Below are 25,044 nucleotides of genomic sequence, written 5' to 3'. Positions count from 1 at the left end.
AGACGCACAATTACACACAATTAACTGATCTGAAATCAGAAGGTAGCTCATTCCAAAGAACAGGACCACTTGATACTGTATGCAAGGTTTGTGAATATACAACCTGTACATCAGTGATGTGCAGTGACTTTAACAGAAAAGTTAAGAGAGTAAGCCCCCCCCCCCCCCTACAGTTTAACAGGATGAACTAGACCATCTTGCTGCACTGAGCAGGAACATCTTTACCTTCACTGAAGAATTAGCGCAATTCTTAGAATTGGAGTACTAGAGGGTTTTGTTGTCTTTCTCTTTTCTTTTTTCAAACACCATTCTGTCAGTCTGCCCCAGGGCTGTAGCTGTGGCTACAACTGTAGCTTGCCTCCACCAGTGTGTGAATGTGTGTGTGACTGGGTGTGTAAAGTGCTTTGGGGTCCCTAGGGGGGACTAGTAAAAGTGCTATACAAATACAGGCCATTTACCATTCACTGAAAGAAAGAAATCACCATGAAAACACACACACGTATATATGTGTGTGTGTGTGTGTGTGTATATATATATGTATATATTATGACACGCACGCGCACACACACACGTATATATGTGTGTGTGTGTGTGTATATATATGTATATATTATGACACATTTGGAAAAATGTCATATTCAACAAGAAGAAATGGGAGTGACACCAAAAAGTTTTTTGAGCATGCAATCTACTGAAGCAAGCTTTTTACAGCTGATCAAAAGTTTAGGACCACACTTCCAAAAAAAACCCATTCACCCCCCCCCCAAAAAAAAAAAAAACGATTTGAAAATGTAAAGAGTAAAAATAAAAGGTTGACAGAAGAATGAATCCTCAAGTAGAGATACCTGAAAATATTCTTACTTCCTTTTACTACATGCCTCGGGCAAAAATGATGCTTTTCTAAGGTGATAAATATGTGAAAGCCCCAAAGACAGAGGCAGGGTTTTAAAGCGGACGGATAAGTGCATACCTGCTGTAACAGAAACTGTCACAACGGTGTCAGACTGAAGCAGAGCCGCCATGGATACAGAAATGGTAAGCTGAGGTTTCCTTCTGTTTTAGTGTTTTATAGCAGCTGTTCTATTATTGTGACTGTGGAGCTGCTGCTTCAAGGCAAAGGCTGGTGCTGTCCAGGGGTTTTTGTTATTGGAGAGGGACACGGCTCTCCAAAAGTCTGAAATCTGTGGGGGAATTCTGCACTGGCAAATATTCTGGAACCTCCAGAGAAGAAAAATCTTGTTTTAAAAGAGAACTTTAAAAAACAAATCATTATTATTATTTTTTGTCTTTTTTCACAATTTTGCTTTTTCAACTTGCTGATCATGAAGCATTAATCATTCCTTGGTTCTAAAATCTAGTAGGAAAACAGAGACTCTTTCACTTTCTATCACCGTTTGATTTACATTTCAGTCAGACTGTCCTGACATCCTGATTCTCATCATTTCATGCAGACATTTTTCTGTACAGATGACACATTTTTGTTACTTTTGAACTTTTCTGTCCTTCCTTTTGTACTTTTACCACAGGATGCCATCTCCACCCTGAACACGTTGCAGCCCAATGCTACCGCCCTGAAGGAGCTAAAGAGCAAATGTCACCTGCAGCTAAAGACCACGAGAGGCTTCCTGGAACGAGCGGGCCTCACGGTGAGCCAATCAAAGCAGCAGTGATATCAGAGATTACACACAGTTACAGTAATTATCACCTTCAGTCTTAACTGAACTACATGTCTGTGCTTGTATGCATATCAAAGGTGGATGAACTTGACCGTCTCAATATCATTCATGTGACCGGAGCAAAGGGCAAGGTGAGCTGACATTTAGGTGTTCTTTATATCAGAAAGGCCCTTTCTGTGGATTAATTAGAATTAAGTTCAGTTCAATTTGATTTATATAACACCAAATCACACCACAAGGGGCTTTATACTGCAAGGTAAAACCCTACAATAATACAGAGAAACCCCAACAATCAGACAACCCTCTTTGAGGAAGCACTCGGCAACAGTGGGAAGGAAAAACTCCCTTTCAACAGGAAGAAACGTCCGGCAGAACCAGGTTCAGGGAGGAGCAGCCATCTGCCTCAACCAGTTGGGGGTGAAGACAGGACAAAGGGCACACATAAGAATGACGTCATGTTAACACACAGAAATCTCACATTTGTCTTACACAAAAAATTAATAAACAAATAAATAAATATCTCTGAAACAAATAATGTGCTGTGTGAAAAAGCTATGTGAGATGAGTGTGTGGTATATATGATCCTGGCTTTAATTAAATTATGTATAACACACATTTACATCATGAATCCAGATGATGACTGTTTGTCTTTCTGGGCTCGACGTGTGCGTTCACTGAGCAGATTTTAAGAAATTACGGCTTCTGCACAGGATTTTTCAGGTAAACCATGGTGCTTACTGAATCAGGTGCTTACTGAATCAGGTGGTTACTGCAGTGTTATTGCATAAAAACATGCAATATCTATATAACTGGGCAAATCGCACCAAACCTTTCTAAATTGAAAAGGGAAATGATATAAATTAACTTTTGGGGATGAACTGACCTTCTAATGTGGATTCAAAGCTGTTAAAGGTACTTTCTCTAATTACCCTCCACAAATTTTTACCAGAGCTTTGACCACCAGGGGGCAGGCTTGTATCGTTGGGTTTGTTGAAAAGTTTTCAGTCATGTTCTGCTGTTTTGTTTTGTTTTGTGTTTGTTTGTTTTTTTTCACTTTTTAATTTCTCTTTAGTCCTTTAGGGCAGTGGTTCTAAAACTTTTCACAATGAGTACCACCTCGTAAAATATATGGCTCCTGAAGTGCCACCCTTATGACCGACATTAAAGTGCAGTAGTATAGGCCTATTTAACACCACATACAGTTTACACAGACAATTTTATTTTTTATATGAATGTTATTTTAACTGTCATAAATAGGATGTGACAAGTAATAATAATAACAACAACTGTACTGCATTAAAACATACTCAGCAGGTGGGATATCCAATCTTTAAGTGATGACCTGATGAACTCTGCTTCTGGGTCCAACCTACTCCGGTTTTATTAAGGCTGTTTTGTTTTTAACATGTTTTAATGCTTTGTATTGTGTTCTTCAATCTGAACAAGCCCCTAAAAAAAGTCAGTGATCACTGTCAGCCTCTCTCGGTTTTTATCATCACTATTCATTTTAAAGCTCAGTTTTTAAAACCTTACAATGTAACTACAGCCCAGCCCATGCAGCAGTATATTAATGACTAACCTCATATCTCAGTTGTTCTCCAGACTGAAGTTTGGTCTGTTTACAGCATCCTGCCATGCGATTGCATTTGTCCCTAACCATCAGGAACCCTCACGTTAACTTTTATCTAGTGGATAAAAGTTAGCGTTCAGCCTCCAGCTTCACTGTGTTCATATTATGCTAACCATAGCTGTGTAGCTAGCTACCACGTAGCACATCATTATATACCAGCTAGCCCAACTTCAGTAACCCTACAAATGTCACAGCTGTTTAGTTTTCTGTCTTCATTTATGTTGGAAGTGATAGCAAAACTGTATGTTTTAATTTTCGCAGTGTGATGACCCTCCTCCGGGATCCCACCACACAAGGGAAATACACTGCTCTCAAGCCGCTGCTGCTACGGTGCTACTCCCTCTCCAATGCAGGCCGAGAAACTCCTCTCTCTCTCAGGCCTTGGTGATGGTACCGCTCTCGAGCTCATGGAGAGCACGCTGTCCTTGCTAGGAATGGATGACAGTGGATTCCTCTTCACTCACGTCTTCCTCCGACAGATGCCGGTGTGAGCTGGCCTTGCCAGCTCCCTGCTGCGGTCCGCGAAGGATTACCGCTCACTCGCAGAAGAAGCGGATTGCATCCAGGCAGTAGTTCCTGACTCACTGACGGCATACCCCCCACCCCCTCACCAATTCTCCTGGGGGCCTCTGAAAGGCTGCTCTTCATAGAGGACTCACACTCTGGGAGGCGTTTTCTGGTTGACTCCGGCTCCCAGAAGAGCCTCGGGAACTGTCGTGTCGTCTTTGCATACCTCCACAATGGTATATTATTTAATCTTTAAAAAAAATTGGAGATTTCCCGCGTACCACCAGAGAGAGCCCAAGTACCACCGTTTGAGAATCATTGCTTTAGGGCAATTTCTTCGCGAGGTTTTATCTTTTCCCAGGCTTGATTTGCCTTTTTTAGTAAAGGTTACAATGACTCTTTGCGCCATCTTGTGGTATAACTCGGTGTTGCTTCAAAGTACAGTTTTGATTTCTTTAACATAATACAGACATGCTTTAGATATGGAAATTAGACCAGCCCCTTCTTCACTTCTGTTACTTCTGGAAGATTTAAAACTATATTAAACTCTGGAATTTAAGATAAGAAACTTTAAATGATGTTAAGATTTACCTAAAAGTGAGCAGGATAGAAAATGTCATCAGAGGGACAGCGTAGGATATATTGGACAAAGGATGATTAAATGGACCTGCCGGGCAGGAGGAGAAGAGGAAGACCACGGGGAAGATTCATGGGTGAAGTGAAGGAGGACATGAAGAGGAAGATGCTGGGATAGGGTGAGATAGAGGCAGATGATCCATTGTGGTGAACCATGAAAAAAATCAGCTGAAAAGAGAAGTAGAAGAAGCCATCACTTTTAATAAATTTGAGACCATATTTGAAAGGCAACATCTTAAAATTATTTAAATTAAAACCCTCAGACTTATGACCTGATGTGATCATTTAGAAAAAATTAGATAAAATATATAATCTTTGGTGTATAAACAAGCAGATTGAAGAGTCATAACTTTTTTTCCCTTTAACCTCCTCAGGACGCTCACGGAGGGACGATGCCGACATACTTTGGTATCCTCACCATCTTGGCCTTCCATATCTTCCTTCAGGAGAAGGTACATTGTCAAAAGCAGCCAGAAAATGTTTATATGGAATTTATTCCTGACACATGTTATGTATGCATGTATCTGCCCTACAGGCAGTGGTGCAGTTAACATTAGATTTCAAAAGTTTCTTCAGAAATGAGCCCTTCTGGATGTGTATAAGAAAAGCTTGTGTGTAATTGTCAGAGCTCAGATTTACTTGAACGATAAGTCCTGTTTATTTCACCAACAGATGGTTCTTATTTACTATAAACACTCCTTGGATCTAAATGGCTCTTTCTCTTTGCTCAGGTGGATTTAGCTGTGATTGAAGTTGGTATCGGCGGAGCGTACGACAACACCAACATAATACGGTGAGATGTAAACTTAGCAGAGCATAAGTCTTTGGCATAACATGCAAAATATCACAAACAATGGAAAAGCTTCCGAATCAAAACATAAAGTAAAATGGTACCAAGTGGACACATTTAAAAAGCCTTTGTCATAAGAGTCACTGGAGTCTGTCTTCTTACACTTTTTGCTGAAATACAAAATTATTTTTAATGTTCTCAAAAATACGTCTGTTTAAAAATTGTTTTTTACAATATTTACATTTCTCATTTATATAGGATTAGATTTTTCTTATTGTTGTGTGGGTGGGTTGGGGGGGGGTGTAGTTGATTTTTCCATCTTGCCATCTTGTTGTACTTGTTGCTGTTTATGTCTGCTGCCATGCTCAGTGTACAGTCTCGGTTGTCACTATGACCCCTGCGTGTTTCAACAGGAGGCCGTGGGTGTGTGGCATCTCCTTCCTGGACATAGACCAGACTGATATTCTGGGAGACACCATCAAACAGATCGCCTGGCACAAAGCGGGCATCTTCAAGGTCTGTTCACATTAGGAGTGAGTAACTGTTTCAGTCTGAATGCGTGATTCTTTTAGTAATGCTGCATTTTTGTGTTTGCAGCCTGGAGTCCCCGCCTTCACCATCAGACAGCCAGAGGACGCCATGCCCGTGCTCGAGGAGCGGGCCAAAGAGATCGGAGTAGGAGTCCACTTTCAGTCACATCACACAGGAAAGTGAAGCTTCAGCTTTCTATAACTCTCTCTAACCTGTTGTTGCAGTGTCCACTGTGGGTGTGTCCACAGCTGGAGGACTACCAGGCAGAATGTGGACATTTGCACCTGGGCCTTGCAGGGCAGCACCAGCGCTCCAACGCCTCCCTCGCCCTCCTGCTGAGTCACACCTGGCTTCAGATGAGGGGTCTACCAGGTTGGGCTGATGTTTAAACATATATCCAGAAATAAATAAATAAATGATTAGTACAAAATAATGCAAATAATAACTGCAAGCTTTGGTTAGTGTACCTTCAATGTACCTGTCCTCTCTGAACAGATAATAGCTTCCCCTGTAGCACTGTTAACAATGGCGGGATGCTTCAGGCGACTGCGTTCAGTCCCAGCCCCGTGATGGTGAAAGGTGAGTCCCGCAGAGCCAATGAGATAACAACAGGACCCACCCAAGGCCAGCTGATGTAACAGTGAATGCATTTGCTCTCAGGGTTGGCAGATACCGAGTGGCCCGGCAGGAGCCAGACCCTAAAACATGGAGCGGTCACCTACTTCCTGGATGGAGCTCACACCCTGCACAGCATCCAGGCCTGTTCTGAATGGTTTAGAGAGACTGCAGCTGAGCACGAGAGGAACGCCAGGTGAGCTAAAAAAAAAAAAAAAAAAAGATGTGCTAGAATTTTTAATTTAAACATTTAGTCCGGTCTCTGTTGTTAACAAAATGGACCAGAGTGTGTGTTCCAATTGTAGGTGGATCTACAGAAATATTTTTACATTAAATGCTATGTGATGTGACACTTTGATGTGTTTGTGTTTCAGTGGCCCTGTGGCCAGAGTTTTACTGTTCAATGTTACAGGAGAGAGAGACGCAGCTGCTTTCCTTAAACTCCTGGTGGTGAGTAGTTCTTCGAACCTGAATGCATTTGTAGGTATGTTGGCAAGGACGTGACAGTACGTATAGAGTTGAAAACTTTTTTTTTTGCATGTCTTGTTTCTTTGCAGCCGTGCCACTTTGACTTTGCTGTGTTCTGCCCATGCATCGCCAAAGTCAGCACCTCCAGTAGTGAGTTTGCTGAACCTGTTTGCACCTGTACAGATCGTTCTGTATAAAATCAGTCTGGACGCAGTATTGGTGTCCAGAAGTGTGCAGTTGTAATCTAATCTTATCTGAAGCACATTTTTATAGTTTACTTGTGTGGAGTTTGTGTTGGAGTCTGTTTCCAGATGCAGATTATGCAAGAAGAGACGATTTTATCCAGTGAATAATTCTGAGCCAAAAACTTTGAACTTATTCTTTCACCTTCTTCTTCCCCCTCAGTTCAGGAGAAGAAGTTTGACATGTCTGTGGAGGAAATGCTGACTCACTGCTGGGACAATGAGAGGATCTGGCGCCTCCATAACCACCTGGATGACAATGGAGATAATCCATTGCTGATTGAGGACAGGCTTCCTAATTTACCTGAGCACAGAGGGGACACCTTGGTGTTCCCGTGCATCTTCAGCGCCCTCCAGTGGATCACACAAGGCAGGGAATCAGTGCTGGCCAATCAGGCCAAGATGACGCTGCCGGTTAAACCGAGTGTCACGGCCAAAGCTGCTCCTCTCCGCGAAGCTACTGAGATCCACGTCCTCATCACTGGAAGCCTTTACCTGGTGGGAGGAGCTCTCAAACACCTGGACACAGCTTCCTCCAAGTGAACAGAAGTGTTTTTTATTTGCACAACTGGGAGGGATTTGCTTCTAGGGAAGAGGGTTGGGTGTGGTGTTAGTTTTTCTAGACTTCTAAATGGTAAATGGTCTGTATTTGTATAGCGCTTTACTTGGTCCTAAGGACCCCAAAGCGCTTTACACTATACACAATCATCCACCCATTCACACACTGGTGATAGCAAGCTACAGTGTAGCCACAGCCACCCTGGGGCGCACTGACAGACTTATTTTCCTGAATCTGATTATTTTCTCTGTATGGTATGAAGGTAACTTTTGCGTATATTTTTGTAACAGTGGCCAAAACTCAAGTTTCTAAGTGTGACTGGATTGCAAATAAATGATCTTTTAAAATGTAAAGTTTTTGATCACAGACTGGGTAATGTTGCCTTCAACACTTTTCTCTTATTTGCATCACTAAATGCATCGGCTTCCTCGTTGGTTCCAAGTCACAGAGTTTTGCAAGCTGGAGTCTATGGGTCATTTTGACCTTGAATCCCAGTATTTGATCAGAGTAAACATGAAACTAGACTATATGCTGTGATACACGAATGTAAGATGACATTCTGCTGATCGGCAAACATTTTCATTCACCCATCCAAATGATTGAATTCAGGTGTTCCGATTACTTCCATGACCACAGGTGTATAAATTCAAGCACCAAGGCATGCAGACTGCATGTTCTCTGCAGTGATGAGTCAAGCTTCTCTTTTTGGAAATCCGATGGGTGAACCTGAAATGCTGAGCTGGTTCAAAAAGTGCTTACAGTATGAACTCAAACATTTAAGAAAGGACAGAGCTTCATCTCCATCAAGGAGTTGTACCTCAGCCTCTTATTTGCAAGGTCTTTAAACACTCCACTATACTAGATACCATGCTGTGCCTGTGGTTAACTTCCTGAAATTAGACAATTCTGCTCTACATCTGAACCACAGGGGACACTCAAACACATACTCACATTAAACGTTTGTGCAAAACAGTCGTATGAATGCTTAGTTCTGAAACTCTTCTTAACTCACTCTAAACTGAACCTCATTAAATATTAAATCCTGTTTGTCGGCAGCGCTGAAGACAGAAAAGTGGAAAAGGACCCTGAGTAACAACTGGGTAACAATGGATCAAATCTGGGTGCTGGGTTACTGGCAAAAATGCACAACACAAACACACATGCTTCCAAAAACACACACACTGGAAAAGAATCTGAAATAATCAACTGATTAAAAAAACAAGTGGTTCAAAAGTACAAAACACTAAAAAACAAATCAACACAGGGAACAAACCTAAAGCAAAAAATGCAATGGGAAAATTAAAAGGTACCAAACAGGTGCAAAAAAAGAAGAAAGAAAACATGGTGTTCCACATGTGATGTGGGGTAATACTGAGGTGGTACATTAAAAGTAGTGATGGGGGAAAACAAAAAGGTTGAAGCTTCTAAACCAAAGCAACCACGACAAAACGGCACAATATAAAACAAGGTAAAAGTAAAAACAAAAAACAAAACAGAAATCAAGTCCTGAAGGTAAGTCCAAACTTTTCATGTAGTGTAGAAACAAATAGTTTTCTTTACCCTGAGACATAAAAGCAGCTTCAGAGCTCGGCCCTGCACTCTGAAACTAGCTCCACATATCCAGGATCTATTTTCTTGGTCCAGGTTTTCTTATCCTAACATCAGCAGCCACGTGAAGCTCGTCATGAATGGGATAAGTCAACCCGGGGTTTGTTAACCTCGCTGCAAGAGTGCTGACATGAAAGAGATGATGCTGGCAGCATCTGACCAATCAGAAACAAGGACAGAACTGGTGGCAGCAGAGGCTCATTTTACAAAGGAAACTGTAATACCAGGACAGTGTGGGACACTGATTTATTTATTCCGACAGTCAAATTTGATGTGTAACAGTGGTCAGAGAGGGTATTAAATTCTTACTGAAGAGAATTACCATTGATGATCAGTGGGAAAGATTGAGACAGTTGAAGTGCCTGGAAGTATCCACATGATGAGGGTTCAATCTCTGCATGGGAAGACAGTTATTCAGATGTGTTAACCACTAGACCCACAAACAAAAAACAAACTGTTCCAGTTAAAGTTCCAGCTAATTCTGGTTACTTAACCCCAAATATCTGATTTTTTTTGTCATTTTTCAGCACATCACTAAATCTTTGTGATCCTCTTTCCACCTTAAACACTGAAAATGTTGAGTGTGACCTTGAAGAGCGCAGAGCTGACAGAACTTTTGTTTCCTTCTGGTGGGGAGCTCTATCTTCACCATCTTTTATCCACCATCCCATCCCAATCTACCATTTTTGGTCGATTTGTGTCAGTTTCATGATAATTGTGAAATTATTATTTTTTGCTTCTTGTCTTCCTTTTTTCTTAATGCACCTTGTCTTCTACCTTTTTTTTGTATTTGCACTTTGTTTTCTTGCTTTATTTAGTCTTTTATGCCCCATTGACAGATGGTTTTTCCTTTTGCTTTCAATCACCTTTCTATGTTAGGGTATTGGTGACGGTCCCCATATGTCACGTGGGAGGCCAAAGTTCAAATCTCTGATGAGGTACTGTTACAATATTAACAAATATCAGTTGACTCTTGGGGTAAAAAATCTCCAAAACACTGACATGGTATTTGTTGCCATGTAGACTACAAGTTTAAACATGAAACAGAGAGAGAAACATGGAGCACCAGACTCTGTTAGCTTTTTCCTCCTTTATTCTTATAGGGCAAACTGTTTCTGTTGTGTAGTTGTCATTGCGGTTATCACACATGGAAAACATTCTTTGTTCAAACGCAGATGGAAACAAGGTTGTTGGGTAGCTCATGAACCAGCTCAGTTTTCAGTGGTTTCTTTCAGAGTCTTAAGAACAGATTTTGTTCCGAGGAACAGGAAGCAGAGTCCCATTGAACAGACTGAGTGAGCTTAACATGTCAGAGGTATTTAATAATAATAATAATAATAATAATAATTGATTGCATTTATATAGCGCTTTTCGAGACCCTCAAAGCACTTTTACAATTCCACTATTCATTCACTCTCACATTCACACACTGGTGGAGGCAAGCTACAGTTGTAGCCACAGCTGCCCTTCTTTTAACAAAGAAGAGATTAAAAAAATGTGAGTTTCACCTACAACAATCAGAAGGAAAGAAGGATCCTCCTCCAGAGGGGAGAAAAACCATCATCGAGAAAACATAACTCTGACCGACCACAAGCAAGACACTTGCCTTTCACTATTAAATCACTCATTCAAGACACTGAAAATTATTCACGGTGTCATGGTGTCTTGGAAATTTGTAAATAATGAGAGGTTACAATAATTATAATATTGAGGGGCAGGGCAGGAGGAGAGGTAAGTGACGGGGGAAAGGTAAGCGACCCATGTTGTAGGTGACGTCAGACGCCGGAGATTTGGCGGAAAAAAAAAAGCGAATGGTAGCATAGAATTTAACAAAGTTTCTTTAAACTTCAGTATTGCCAAATAAACTAACCAACTGTCATATAACTAACAACATCTGTCCTATCATCTCTAACACCCTGGAGGACAACGAGGAGAGTTTAGACGCTCTCCAAGAATACATCGACCGGTGCTTTGAAGATTTAGTAATGAAGAAGGCCCAGAGCGCGTCTTCCCCGGCCAAAGCTGAGACGCCGTCATCTAAAAGATATCGCCCGGCAGACTCCCCCGGCACAACATCGCCTGCCGGCAAAGATATCGTCGACATCCTGGAGTCAATCGATAAGCGATTGTCCAGTTTCGATGCAAGGCTGTCCCTGGTGGAGATCTTACACCGGGAATTTAAATCTCTAAAAGAATCCCTGGAGTTCAGCCAGCGGCAGGTGGAAACACTTGCTGCGGAAAACGCCACGCTACGGGACTCGGTCAAATCTCTAACCGATAATGTGACCCAATTAAACATAGAAAATAAAAAAATAAAAGAGACCGTTATAGATTTACAAGCCCGTAGCATGAGAGATAATCTGGTGTTTTCTGGTATTCCAGAGTCTGCCGGAGAGGACCCGGAAACGACCGTGAGAAGCTTCATTAAAATCCACCTGAAGCTGCCGGAGGACACGGTGAAAAACATAGGGTTCGATAGAGTGCATCGCATAGGGGCTCCGAAGACAGGAAGTGGGAGACCACGTCCTATTGTAGCCAAATTCGGCCACTTCAAGCAGAAGGAGCAGGTGAAGAGTCGCGGCAGAGAGCTGAAAGGAACGGATTTCAGCGTGAACGCTCAGTTCCCCAGAGAGATCCGGGAACGACGCAGGGTCCTCTTCCCAGTCCGACGTAGTTTTATCCAGAAAGGCTCCCGGGCTGTCATCGCCGTGGACCGGCTCTACGTGGACGGACAACTCTACCGCGACCCTGGCACCACTCCATGGCTGTATTGACCGCACACCAGATAAGAATCCGCTACAATATTCTCTTCACTCACACTCTCTTGTATTAACTTTTGCTTAACTATGTAATTTCAGTTTGCTAATTTAGTATAACGTCACCGTCACTCTCCGCCAATGCTTTAATTGGAATGTTTCTGTTTTTATTTCTTTTTCCCTCTCTCTCTCTTGTCGCGCACCTTGCTCTTTGGTTTATTTGCTTCTCTTTTCTATCACTATGTCGATCACCTGTTTCCCTATCCATTCACAAACGACACTGTCTATTTCTACATGCTTACTCTGCACGATCACGCACACACATGCGTTTAAAGGCAACACATTTACAACAGCCACACAGCGCACACAGATATAGGACACATGCACACATTTGCTCATATTAGTTATTATGCACACACATAGTCAGACCTATGGAGCTTCTTGCCGCGCATTTTCTTCTCTTTACTTACCAAAAAAAAAAAATGATGTTTCCATTTTCCTCACCCGTCTAAGCGAGACACACAGCGTACATCATTAGCCACAAACACACAACTATGGGCATGCTAAGATTTGTCACATGGAATGTGCATGGAGCTGGCTCTAGGGAAAAAAGGTTAAAAATACTTAACCAACTTAAAAAATTACAGGCAGACGTTGTTTTATTACAAGAAACCCACATGCCTGTCACAGGTTTGAATAAACTTAAAACACCTGAGTTTCCTAATGTGTTCTCAGCCTGTTATAATTCTAGACAAAGAGGAGTAGCAATTCTAATACATAAAAATATTAATTTCACAGTACTCGATACAGTTATAGATCCAGAGGGCAGATTCCTAATCGTCAAACTATCTATACTTAACCAAAAGCTAGGTATTGTAAGTATATATGGTCCAAATGTTGATGACCCCTCATTCTTCCACGGTTTTTTTAGTACACTCTCCGAACACCTAGACTGCACAATTGTTCTGGGGGGAGACCTCAACCTGGGACTAAATAAAGAAATGGATAGGCTCAATACAGCAGGAACTCAGCGTAACTGGCAGTCCACAAATATAATCAAACAGTATATGAGCGACTTTGGTCTTTGCGATGCATGGCGCTCCCTTCACCCCACCAGTAAGGAATATTCTTTCTTCTCACATGTCCATCACTCCTACTCTTGTCTGGATTATTTTCTGGTCAGCAGCTCACTGCTGAGTAACATTACAGACACTGAGATTCATCCTATAGCTGTCAGCGATCATGCTCCTGTATCTTTAACACTAATACAGATGAATAATACTACACCAAGAAAAAACTGGAGATTTAATACATCACTGCTCAAAGACGAAGAGTTTATCAAATACTTTAAAAAAGAATGGACTCTATATTTAGGCTTTAATGACATTCCTGGAACATCAGCATCTGTCCTCTGGGAAGCAGGGAAAGCCGTGACGAGAGGTAAAATAATCTCTTTCTCATCACATAAGAAGAAAGAAGAAAACAAAAAAATTCAGGAACTAGAGAAAAACATCAAATCCTTAGAAAAAGCCTATGTGTCACACCAAGATCAAGAAATATTAAACAAAATACGCAAGACAAAACTAGAATTAAATGAAATTATTAATAAAAAGACTAAATTCTTAGTACAAAGACTTCGCCTGCAAAATTATGAACACGGTAACAAATCCGGACAATTTCTTGCTAACCAGTTAAAAATCAATAAAGAAAAAACAACTATATGTGCTGTTAAAGATTTATCTGGGAATACAATATATGATCCTAAAAAAATAAATAACATTTTTAGGGATTTCTATGAAACTTTATATACACCACAAATAAACCCATCTAAAAACGAAATTGATCAATTTCTCGACAACATAACTCTTCCAAAATTATTAGACACCCAAGCAATAGCACTGGATTCGCCACTGACGCCAGGTGAACTCCAGGAAGCTCTGATAAGTATGCCCAATAATAAGGCTCCAGGTCCAGATGGTTTTCCAACAGATTTTTACAAAGAATTCTGGACAATTCTGGCACCAGTTTTTCACAGGATGTTGCAGGAAATCAAAGAAAATGGTAGACTACCACCAAATATGAACTCTGCAAATATCAGTCTCTCACAAAAACCAGGCAAAGACCCTGTATATCCCTCAAGCTATCATCCAATATCCCTTATTAATGTAGACCTTAAAATAATCTGCAAAGCTCTCTCAAAGAGATTAGAGAAAATAACCCCCCTTTTAATTCATCCTGACCAAACTGGTTTTATAAAAGGTAGGCACTCATCAACAAATACACGTAGATTACTTAATTTAATAGACTACTCATGCAGTAAAAACACTGAAACCATAATATTTTCTTTAGATGCAGAAAAAGCATTTGACAGAGTTAACTGGAAATTTCTATTTGCAACTTTACATAAATTTGGTTTTGGATCCTGTTTCATAAACTGGTTAAAAATATTATATAACTCCCCAACAGCTTGTGTCAGAACAAATGACCAAACATCCTCCCGCTTCTCTCTCCTGAGGGGCACCAGACAGGGATGCCCACTCTCCCCTTCACTGTTTGCAATTTTTATTGAGCCATTAGCAGCAGCAATTAGACAGGCTACAACAATTAAGGGCATAAAATGTAAGAATATAGAACATAAAATCAGCCTTTATGCAGATGATGTGTTACTTTTTCTCCAAAACTCACAAACCAATATCTCTGGGGTAATTGCATTGATAAATTCCTTCTCAAGTGTCTCAGATTATTCACTTAACTGGTCGAAATCAACAGTTCTTCCGATTAATTGCTCCTTCCATAATTCTTCTCCTTCCCCACTGCAATGTGGAAATATAAAATATTTAGGTATCAATGTCTCTCCTAAACTTTCAGAATTAACTAAATTAAACCACATCCCACTTTTAAAGACAGTAGAAGGCGACCTGGCTAGATGGAAATCTTTACCCATATCACTCATGGGAAGGGTCGCCGCTATAAAAATGATGATCTTGCCAAAAATAAACTATTTATTTTCAATGATCCCAAATAAGCCATCACAAGATTGGTTCAGATCTCTAGACTCGTACATTTCTAAATTCCTTTGGAAAGATAAACCCCCACGTATCAGCTTAAAAACACTACAAAGGACCAAGGATAAAGGAGGATTAGATCTGCCTAACTTTAATCACTATTTTTTAGCCAACAGGCTTCAGTTCATCTCTAGATGGTTTAAACACACCTTCTTAGATGAACCTTGGATAGATGTAGAACAGGCACTATGTAATAACCTAGAAATTTCAGACCTACCATTTATCAGCTCAAACATCAAACGACATGAATGCTTTAAAAGCATCAATATTAGCTCTTCTCTGACAGCATGGTGGGAGTTTCTAAAAATGACAGAGTCTTCATTAATCCCATGCAAACGTACACCTATCTGGAACAACCCGGACATATTACAAAACAATAATATGATTAACTTTTCAGATTGGAGTTGCAAAGGAATTAAATACTTGGAACATATATTGGAAGGAACAGACTTTATTTCGTTTGACAGACTAGTTATACAATATGGGATCAACAAGAAACGATTTTTGGAATATCAACAAATTAAATCCATAGTAAAAAAGAAATTTAATCCCAGTGAAGCTGAATTACAAACACCACCAAGTGTGGTACAATTTCTTAGTCTAAAACCCCCCAAATTATTGTCTAAAATATACAGAACACTTTCTAAAATAGATGAATCAATATCCCTTCCTATTGCAAAATGGGAAGCAGATTTATCAATCAACTTAGACCCAAACCTTTGGTCTCAGATATGCTTAAAAACCTTTCAATGGATCAGAAATCCCAGTTTGCAATTAATACAATACAAAATATTACACAGAGTGCACTATACTGGTCATAGGATGTTCAAGATGGGCTATACGCCTTCCAACAACTGCTCACACTGCACAGCAAATACACCGGACAATTACATCCACGCTCTTTGGTTCTGTCCACCAGTTCAGAAATTTTGGCGTGAGATATGTGAAGACTTATCAAAGTGTCTGAAATGTAACATTTCAGCCTCCCCTTTAGTATGCTTGCTGGGCAACTTGGATGAGGTCACTGCAGAAATAAACACAGCCCACGTTGTTTTTACGGCCCTATGCATTGCCAAGAAAATGGTCCTCATTAACTGGAAAAATAAAAATAATCTTAATTCTAACCAATATAAAAACCATCTAATAGATCACATTAGTCTTGATACAACCTCTGCCATCACATTTGATCAATCCCTTTGGGCTCCTTTGATCGGCTTCATCACCTAGTGGGGGTGGGGGGTCATGGTTTGGTCCTGCCTTCGCTATTGTGGTTGATGTGGGGGTAGGGACGGCCTTAGGGCGTCTGGGGAGTCCCTAGGGACGTTTCCCTGGAGGGCCTAACCTGGGGGCTGTGGCCATGACCTGGTTAGAAGCTCTGGGGCTCTTGGATGGTGTTTTCCTTGTGGCTGCGTACAGCGGAGATGGGGGAGGGTCTGTGCTGGCGGACGTTGGTTACTGGCCTGGTAGCCTGGCTGCCCCTGGGAGGGTCCGGGACGGGCGTGGAGGCTTGGGGGTCTGGGGGTGCTCCGCCCCCCGGTCTGGGGTGCTGGCCGGGCCTTGGGGGCTTGGGTCCTGGCTGTTGTGTCGCCGGAGCAGTGGGCGGGTGGGTGCAGGGGGGCTCAGCCCCAGTGCAGGGGACCTCTGGTGCATCGGCCCAACTAGGGGGCTCTCTAACTGGTGGGGAGGTTGTTACATCTTTGCAGGTGGTTTCCTCACTACAGGAGCTCACTCTGCAGGTGGGGGGAGAGATATAGGAGAGGGGGAGAATGAACTCAACCTGGGTGTCTATTGTCTTGTGTAGTTTGGGAGATGATTGGATGATGGGGTGGGTGCAGTTTTCTCTGGGGTGGAGTCGGGTGGGCTGCCCCGGACTCTGTGGGGCTGGGCAGTGCTGCTGCTGCGGGCCCCGGTCCGGATGGGCCTGGGCCTCCTTGCCCTGGTGGGTTCCAGAGCGTGGGGGTGCCTACTGGGGTCAGCGGGGGAGCTGGCCCCAGGGAGGGGCCGCTTGCCCCTCCCTTTCTTCCCTCCCCATCCTCAGCTGCCTCCCTATTCCCGCTCTACCACACCCAACCACACACGCAGGGCTTGGGGTGCAGGTATGTCACCAGGGTGCAGGGGAGGCACTCCCCCTCTGTCCCCTTCTGGCCGCCTGTGCCTCAATTTTATTCTGCAACCTAGACATCCACATTACTCACACTCTCACATAACACATACATATAGGGCCTTGGGGGTGGGCACGTTTTACAGCATCCAGAGGATGGTCGTTGTACTCCAACCCACCTCTGGCGCTGGTGCCCTACCCTCAATTTTAAATGCATTTAGACATTGAGGGTTTTCGGGAGGAGCCGTGCTGCTCTCTGAGAGGAAGCTAGTACCATGCTCTCCTGAGTTTTAAATGCACTTTAGAACAGCACACAACAACATTACATATGAGCGGGCGTAGGGAGGTTTGATGTCTTCACTCACCCCGGTTCTGTTAGCCGTCAGGGCTGGGGGGCTGGGAGGAGGTGCTGGCCGTCAGACTGGGGTCTGGGATGCGGGGCCTCCCTGCTACTGCAGATAAGGAGGTGGTCCGCTTGCCTCCACCCCAGAGAGAAGGGTTACATCTCCTGGGTCTAGGTGCGGCTTGCCCCTCTGGGGGCGGGGGTACCTGGACCTGGGATATAGAGTATGTTTGGGGAGTGCGACTGTCTGTGCAGTGTCTATTTGTGTCTGTCTACACGTTGGGTGAGTGCCGAGTATTTGGTTGTGCATATGGGGGTGGGAATGCACGTCTGTGTCCGCGTGTGCCTGTTTGTCTGTGTCTATATGTCAGGTTGGGTCTTAGACTCAACCTCTCTGGGTACATCTCAGGCCCTCTAAAGTACGGAGGCCTATCTCCCCTCACCACACTCCCTGCCGGTGGCTGATGCCCTTAGACGTTGGTGTGTTGGTGGTCCTTGTCATCTGGGGCTGGGCGCTCATGCATGTACCGGCTCACTCCTGGTGGCCGATTGGTGGGGCCGGGCGCCTGTGGCCCGGCTGGGCTCCTTCCGGGGGGTGGGATGCCCTCAGGCCTCTGGCCTCTGGGCCTGAAGCTCGGTCCTCTCTGGCACAGCTGGCTGCCGGCGGAGCCCGCGGGCACGCCACTGCAACCCCCTCTGGCCTCTGCTCCGTAGCTGCGGGGTGACCTCTCGTTTGGGGCTCTACTCAGCTCTTCCCAGGAGGGTGGCACGGTTCCCCCCCCCTTTGGTGGTCCTCCTCGGGTCCTTGTACTCTGGGGCCTCTGGATATCTGGGGCCTGGATCTCCTCCATACCTGCTTCATACCCTGGTGGGCTATGGCTCCCCCACACTCCCTAGCAGATCGTTACATGGAGAAACCTTTGGAATACAAGCATGCTGATCCACACAGGTATGCACACAGGTGTACACACGGGTGTTCACAGACGCGGACTACACCTTTCTTAGCTGCTGCCTCAAAGCACATTGTGCGCTGTCTATCTTGCGTGCTGCACAATATCGTTTATTATTTAGTATCTACTGTTATCTACTGCTAGCTAGTTTATTGTGATGGTGCTGTTTTTATTATGTTGCTCTTTGTTGTTTGCTTTCTCTTCTGTTTTTTTTCTCCATACAGGTGATCCAGGCGTTTTGTTTGTTTGTTTGTTTGTTTGTTTGTTTTTTCCTTTCTTCCCCCCCTTCTCACCGTCTCTTCTCCCCTTTGGTTTTCTTTCTCTCCCTCTCTTTCTTTCATTCTTTCTCCCTGTCCTATCCCCCAGTCACGTCTGTCCCGTTTGTAGCAACCGAAAATAAAATAAATACATAATTATAATAAAGGTCAATCAAATGGACCAATATGGCAAGGCCATGATGATCCACTTGGTAAAATAAATCCGCTTGGCATCTTTCTTGGCCTTAAGACAACAATTCTGATGGCTAAAGATCCAAACGGGACACAAAGAAAAAAAAAAAAAAAAAGAAAAAAAGAAAAAAAAAGAACAGATTTTGTTCCGAGGAACAGGAAGCAGAGTCCCATTGAACAGACTGAGTGAGCTTAACATGTCAGAGGTATTTAATAATAATAATAATAATAATAATAATAATAATAATAATAATAATAATAATTGATTGCATTTATATAGCGCTTTTCGAGACCCTCAAAGCACTTTTACAATTCCACTATTCATTCACTCTCACATTCACACACTGGTGGAGGCAAGCTACAGTTGTAGCCACAGCTGCCCTTCTTTTAACAAAGAAGAGATTAAAAAAATGTGAGTTTCACCTACAACAATCAGAAGGAAAGAAGGATCCTCCTCCAGAGGGGAGAAAAACCATCATCGAGAAAACATAACTCTGACCGACCACAAGCAAGACACTTGCCTTTCACTATTAAATCACTCATTCAAGACACTGAAAATTATTCACGGTGTCATGGTGTCTTGGAAATTTGTAAATAATGAGAGGTTACAATAATTATAATATTGATTATTAGTAGTATTCAGTTTAAAGACGTCTTTAGAATTGTTACCTTTTAGCAGCAGTATTAAAACCATGCTGTTGATGAAGCAGTCATATCCCAGCTGACATGTTCCCCTTACGTTTTCTTTTTTACGTTTTAAACGTTGTTTTCACTCAAGTGTAACTTGGAAAAAAGCGAGATAACGGTAACATTTCTTTTTTTTAACTTCGTCTTTTTGTTTGGCTTGTTGAGTTGATTGGCTTTTGTTTGGTCCAATAGTAAGAGAGAATGTCGCATTACCGCGAGATCCTCAACCAATGGAAGCGTCGGTGGGCGGGGCTACGTCCTCCATCTAACGTAAGCGTCGTTAGTAGGAAGAAGAAGCCGATTCTGGAAGCCATTACGTTGCGCACATTACCGGAGTAAATCCTACTATTTTTGCGTACAATACGCACAATTACCTGCCGTAAAGACGCTTTTCTGCACTTATGGCATCGGTGGCCAAAAAGAGAAAAATGAATTTCTCGGAGAGGGAGGTGGAAATTATAGTGGAAGAAATAGAGAAACAAAAGCACACACTGGTTAACCACTTCAATGCCGGAGTCACACACATGGCCAAGAATAACGCGTGGATGGACATCCTGAAAAAGGTGAACCAGGTCACCACCTGTCCGCGCGAGCTGCCCGAGGTGAAGAAGAAGTGGTCCGACATGAAGACAGAGGTCCGGCGGAAGGTGGCCCAAGCGCGGGCTGCCATCGAGGGGACGTCCGCGGACTGCACTCCAGTTCCCGTCATCCTCACCGCCATGCAGCAGCGGATCTGTAACCTGCTGGGAGAGGCCACCATCATCAGCCTACCTGCCGGAGACTCGGATGCGGAGATCACCTTACCTGTGACCGTCAACGCCGCCGCAACCGTCACTCTGACGGAGGGTGAGTGCCGCACGGTGATGTACGGAAAGTGAAGCGTGCCGAAAATAACTGTGCGTGTAACACTGTAAAAAAAATGAAGTGTGAAGTTTAAGTATTTTCTGAAACAACTGAAAACTCAGACAGAAAAAGTGAATGAAAGTGTTATTAAATGTCACAGTAAACATTATAGTTTAGTTACATTTATGTTTATACCTGAACAATAAATGTAAAGTTAAAAATTGGTCTGTAAGTTAAATGTTTACAAGTATGGTTTAATATTGCATTCTAATCCAAAATACTACATGAAATGAAAATAACTAAAACTACGTAATAACGACACAGGCTTAATATTTTATGTAAGTATTTTTAAATGTATTATTACATGTAAACAAAAAGCTAATAGCTTATTAAATTTGCATTTAAAAGTTAATAGGTTAATGAAATCTTTTAATTAAATCTGTGAGATACATACTAAAAAGTAGGAATTACATTCAAACTGCATTCAACCACAAATGTACTAAATTCTAAATATTAAATTTAAATTATTATCTATTATTATAAGATACTTTTAAACATAATATATAGTGTATAATGTATGATTATAAAATCATTTAAATATAAATGCAAAATGTTAAATCTAAATATTAAAGACACAGACTGGATACTACCATAGTTAGCTATTGAAAGCCAAGTGGGCAACATTTGACACCAAAAATTTAAAAATAATGTAGTAAATGTTAAATCCTAATATTACATTTTAATATTTTAATTAAATACTAATTTGGATTATAAATATGAAATCTGATCATATGACTATGATAATAAATTACAAAAAATGTAACCCTAAATGTAACATTTAAATTTAGAGTTACATTTTTAAAATAAAAAATACATATTAAAGATTTGCTGATAGTTTCATTGAGGTTTTAGCTTCTTCCTCTGTTTGTCTTTCAGCTCTTCCAGCCGGTGCCGGGACAGTCTGTGACGACTCAAAGCTGAATGGTACGTTTCATTTCTTTGCAAATGTTCAAACTTTAGCCGTGACACTTGCAGAGCCATCAGAGTTTCTAATCACAACTCTACTGGACTGTCTGGTGTTGAACTGCTGTGCTTTAAAAGGTGCATTTTGTAATTATCCTACAGATTTAATCACTACCAGGGGTCGACATTTTAACTTTTAGCTCTCTTACCATTAAATACCATTTTTTCTTTTTGCCTGGTTAAAGGAATAAAGGTTACACTGATTCACTGCGCCATCTTCTGCTGCTTATTGGTATTACATGACAGTACAGCCAAGCCCTAATTCAGCTTCAGTCGATATTTCTTCAGCACAATAGAAAGATGTTTCAGACATGAATTCAGAGCAGTTGTTTCTTCACGTTCTCTGTGAGGCTTTTAATAAACGTCTGAAACTGATTCCTGCTTCCAGCTGAGACGACGTACCACACTCTGGAGGATGGCGGCGTGGTGGAGTACTGCACCACCACTGAGGGCGACTCTGCCCCGACTGTGGTGGCCGCGGTCGAGGCTCCCATGGAGATGCTGGCCTCGTCTTCCGTTTCCCCGCCGCCACCTCAGAGTCAGGCCAAACCGCAGGAGCTGAAGAGCCGCATTGCTCTGAACTCCGCCCGCCTGCTGCAGGAGCAGCGAGTCACCAACGTGCACATCCGCCAGATCGCCCAGCACCTGGAGGGCCAGAACGAGCTGCTGCAGATGATGCGGCGCTCCCAGGAGGCGCAGGCCTTTGCCCAGGAGAGGCAAGCTCAGGCACTGGAGGGCACGCAGGCCGCCCTGCTCGCGTTGGTGCAGATGCTCCGACCGGCTCTCAAAGATCTCAGGAAGTTTCTGCAGAGCGGGTCTGAGGCGGCGAACGCCAGCAGCTCTGTGGCGACACCGGCAACTGGAGCAACCATTGATGGAGCGGCAACGGAGGAGCAGAGCAGGCCCAAAACACCTCCGCCTCCTACTCCTACACAACAGGCTGAGGAGGCGCAATAGACTCTGTGCGTGCTTGTGTGTGTGTGCGTGTGTGTGTGTGTGCGCGCGTACGTGTGTGAACCATGATTACACTTATGCCTTATGAAGAACATGTACAGAACCAATGGAGAACTGTTATTTTTATTTTTTGCCACGACTTGATGTTATTTAATACCCTGAATCTGGTTTTCTGATCTTTTTTTATGCAAATATTTCATCAGCCCGATGGAAAATTAACGGGTTGGTTTTTTTAGACCGTGGTGAGCCGGGTTTGCGTGTGAGCTGCACTTTAACCAGCATGTGTTCAGACCTGAATAAAGTGAAAAAGAGGCCAAACTCTTTATTTCCTGTCACATCTCTCCTGTCCCAGGGGCAGATGTTCATGTTAAACATGGTAAAAGAAGTCAGTGAGTGAACGAATGATCCCCATGAGTCAAAAGTTTTAAACACTTAGTTTCACACAGTTTTTTCTACTCTTGGATCTGTATCATGTCATAGAGAGCAGGCTTTCTATAAAATACTTGAAACACGTCCAAAGTTCCACTCTTCTCTTGGTATCGTCTTCTTGTGCATCTCTAAATTGTTTTCGGAGCTTCCATCCGCTGTGATGCTGTTATGTTCCTCCCGTACTGTAGCTCTGCAGTGTGTGATGGATCTTTTCCAGTGTATCCAAATGTTTCAGGGAGGCGATTGTGATGGCGTGCACCACAGTTCATTTCCTCTGATTGTTCACTATCAGATGCCTCAGAGGACTTCACAGCAGACCTCAGCAATGATGGTCTCACCCTGGGGATGATTTCATGGTGCAAAACTTGTTGAATGTTCAATAAAATGACGTGCTCTTGAAGGCGTGCCTTCAGGCTGGAAAACTGGATTCTGGGTGTATGATTCGATATATACTAAATAAAGTTAACTATGAAACATAAATCATGAAAGCCTACTCTAAAAAGCCAACAGTTTGAAAGATGGAGATGGAAATATACAGAGCAGGTTGTTTTTTCTGCTGGCTGTAGTGCTTGCAACCAGCCAGCAGAGGTCAGTGTAAGTCAGAGTTTCATTACAGGTGTGTGAGCACAGCAGTGACGTTTGAGGTCCTGAGAGGGTGAGAGGAAGGAAATCCGTTTGTTAGTATCAGTATCAGATTAAATTTCACAAATGAGGACACTTCAGTACTGCAGGGTGTACTGGAGTTTAATTTGATGTTTTCATTTAAAAACCCTTAACAAATCAGTTATTCCTGAAATAATTAAAGTATTATTACTTCACAGTTCATCATTTCTACTTCAGGTTGTTTGCTGAACCTCTTTTTTCCTTTTCCAGTCATGTGACCTGTCCCTGAGAAAGAACGGTATCTAAAAAAGCTCAGTAAAGCACATTTTACTATGCGTATTCCTGAGTTCAGAGCAAACATTGGCAATAGCTCCTTGACCCTGTTGGCTGCTGTCACCATAAGATGAGATTCATTGACATTAGTTGCTGATATTTATCAGTCTTTTATCAATTTTTTTAAGAAGGCGTCTTCATTTCCTGAAGCAAAGAGGGCACGAGGCAAACTTATCACCACAGTTTTGTATTTAGTTTAATTAGTTTCTGTGTTAGTCTTAGTATTATTGCATGGAGGGCATATGTCATAGGGAAGATTTAGGAAAGTTTGTACAGGTATTACAATAAAAACAGTTTTTAAAGCAGTGACTCACAGTCTTGCATCCAGAGTCTCAGTAAACACGTCTATCAATGTCTCATCAGGGAAGTTTTTATCAAACTACTGATGTACTAAAACTAACAGTATTTCCTCTGTAGCTCTATTTTATTTCAGATCAGTTAGTTTACATTTTTCAAAAGTGTAGTTTTTATTTTTATTTTAGTCAAAATATTTTTTCACATTGGGTTTTAATAACCTTGCTTATTACATAGCCAGATGGACGATGTTTTCTGCGTTAAATCTGGTCAACGAGTTGTTAAGTTTGATAAAGCTTTAAATCTTTATATGTCTAAATGTACTTTTCTAAATCAAACCTAGCTGTTTATTAAAAGTGCAAACACATTTTCCTTTAAATATAACATTTATGACATATACAAAAAAATGGGAGTTGGGCTCTGAACCAGTTGCATGTGACACCCCTAACAATGCAAGCTTTGTCCCTGATGTAATTTAAACAGGTGAGTTTTTAATAAATTCACCCCTCTACAGATGTTATGATCATAAGTTCCAGACTGAAATAGTTTGTGTATCAGGCTGTAAAAATGTTTATTCCTACTGTAATGCGAGACATTTTAACATGGGAGTCTTGATAAAAATACGGAGGAGCAACTCACCCACTCAAGTAGGACATTAGAGGAACTGCGGGGTGTTTCTTTTGGTGTTTTACATGTTTATAGAGTCAGGTCTGTCCACAGTTAAAGCGATTAGATCTAACACAATTTTCAGACGGTTTGATTTAGGATTTATTCTTTTATTTAGGATTAGAGATCTTTTGGAAATTTCTTTCTAGAATTTTGAGGAAAAAAAATCTGAATTCTGACTGTGCTTTTATACTATATTTTTTCTATTTTTCTAAATATTCAAAATAAATAAGTAAAATTAAAATCCAAAAGAGACCCCATTCCCTTCCAGTGGCATCCTCTTCAT

The 25,044-nt window shown here is 42.1% G+C and overlaps 2 protein-coding genes and 1 long non-coding RNA gene across 3 annotated transcripts; 2 read left to right on the top strand and 1 right to left on the bottom strand.

The window, feature by feature from the left end:
- The first annotated feature begins 3,457 nt into the window (after positions 1-3,457).
- Positions 3,458-6,585, top strand: LOC146383338 (folylpolyglutamate synthase, mitochondrial-like). Its single transcript, XM_084934537.1, has 8 exons — positions 3,458-4,049; positions 4,824-4,901; positions 5,181-5,242; positions 5,653-5,755; positions 5,837-5,914; positions 5,995-6,142; positions 6,266-6,349; positions 6,431-6,585. Exons 1-8 carry the CDS (start codon positions 4,047-4,049, stop codon positions 6,583-6,585), a joined length of 711 nt encoding a protein of 236 aa, XP_084790663.1. The 5' UTR covers positions 3,458-4,046.
- LOC146383337 (uncharacterized) lies at positions 6,059-19,672 on the bottom strand. The gene is made up of 3 exons (XR_014800742.1): positions 19,596-19,672; positions 6,249-9,656; positions 6,059-6,148 (listed from the first exon to the last, which is right to left on the bottom strand). It is a non-coding gene; the product is annotated as an uncharacterized LOC146383337 (long non-coding RNA).
- On the top strand, positions 16,924-24,318 carry naif1 (nuclear apoptosis inducing factor 1). The gene is made up of 3 exons (XM_084934536.1): positions 16,924-20,459; positions 21,393-21,440; positions 21,868-24,318. The coding sequence occupies exons 1-3, from the start codon at positions 20,015-20,017 to the stop codon at positions 22,434-22,436; spliced, it is 1,062 nt and encodes a 353-aa protein (XP_084790662.1). The 5' UTR covers positions 16,924-20,014; the 3' UTR covers positions 22,437-24,318.
- The last annotated feature ends 726 nt before the right edge of the window (positions 24,319-25,044 follow it).

Source organism: Perissodus microlepis, chromosome 7, assembly GCF_051167445.1.
Source record: "Perissodus microlepis isolate ML-2025 ecotype Zambia chromosome 7, ASM5116744v1, whole genome shotgun sequence".
NCBI classification, from domain to species: Eukaryota; Metazoa; Chordata; class Actinopteri; order Cichliformes; family Cichlidae; genus Perissodus; species Perissodus microlepis.
This window is presented reverse-complemented; position numbering and strand designations above follow the sequence as displayed.

Excerpts from the sequence above, each read along its gene's own strand:
- LOC146383338 (XM_084934537.1), top strand. Across the intron at positions 5,243-5,652 it reads GACAACACCAACATAATACG|GAGGCCGTGGGTGTGTGGCA; the intron begins GTGAGATGTAAA and ends GTGTTTCAACAG. Across the intron at positions 6,143-6,265 it reads TCAGATGAGGGGTCTACCAG|ATAATAGCTTCCCCTGTAGC; the intron begins GTTGGGCTGATG and ends CTCTCTGAACAG.
- naif1 (XM_084934536.1), top strand. The coding sequence starts at position 20,015 with ATGGCATCGGTGGCCAAAAAGAGAAAAATGAATTTCTCGGAGAGGGAG. Across the intron at positions 20,460-21,392 it reads AACCGTCACTCTGACGGAGG|CTCTTCCAGCCGGTGCCGGG; the intron begins GTGAGTGCCGCA and ends TTTGTCTTTCAG. Across the intron at positions 21,441-21,867 it reads TGACGACTCAAAGCTGAATG|CTGAGACGACGTACCACACT; the intron begins GTACGTTTCATT and ends TCCTGCTTCCAG.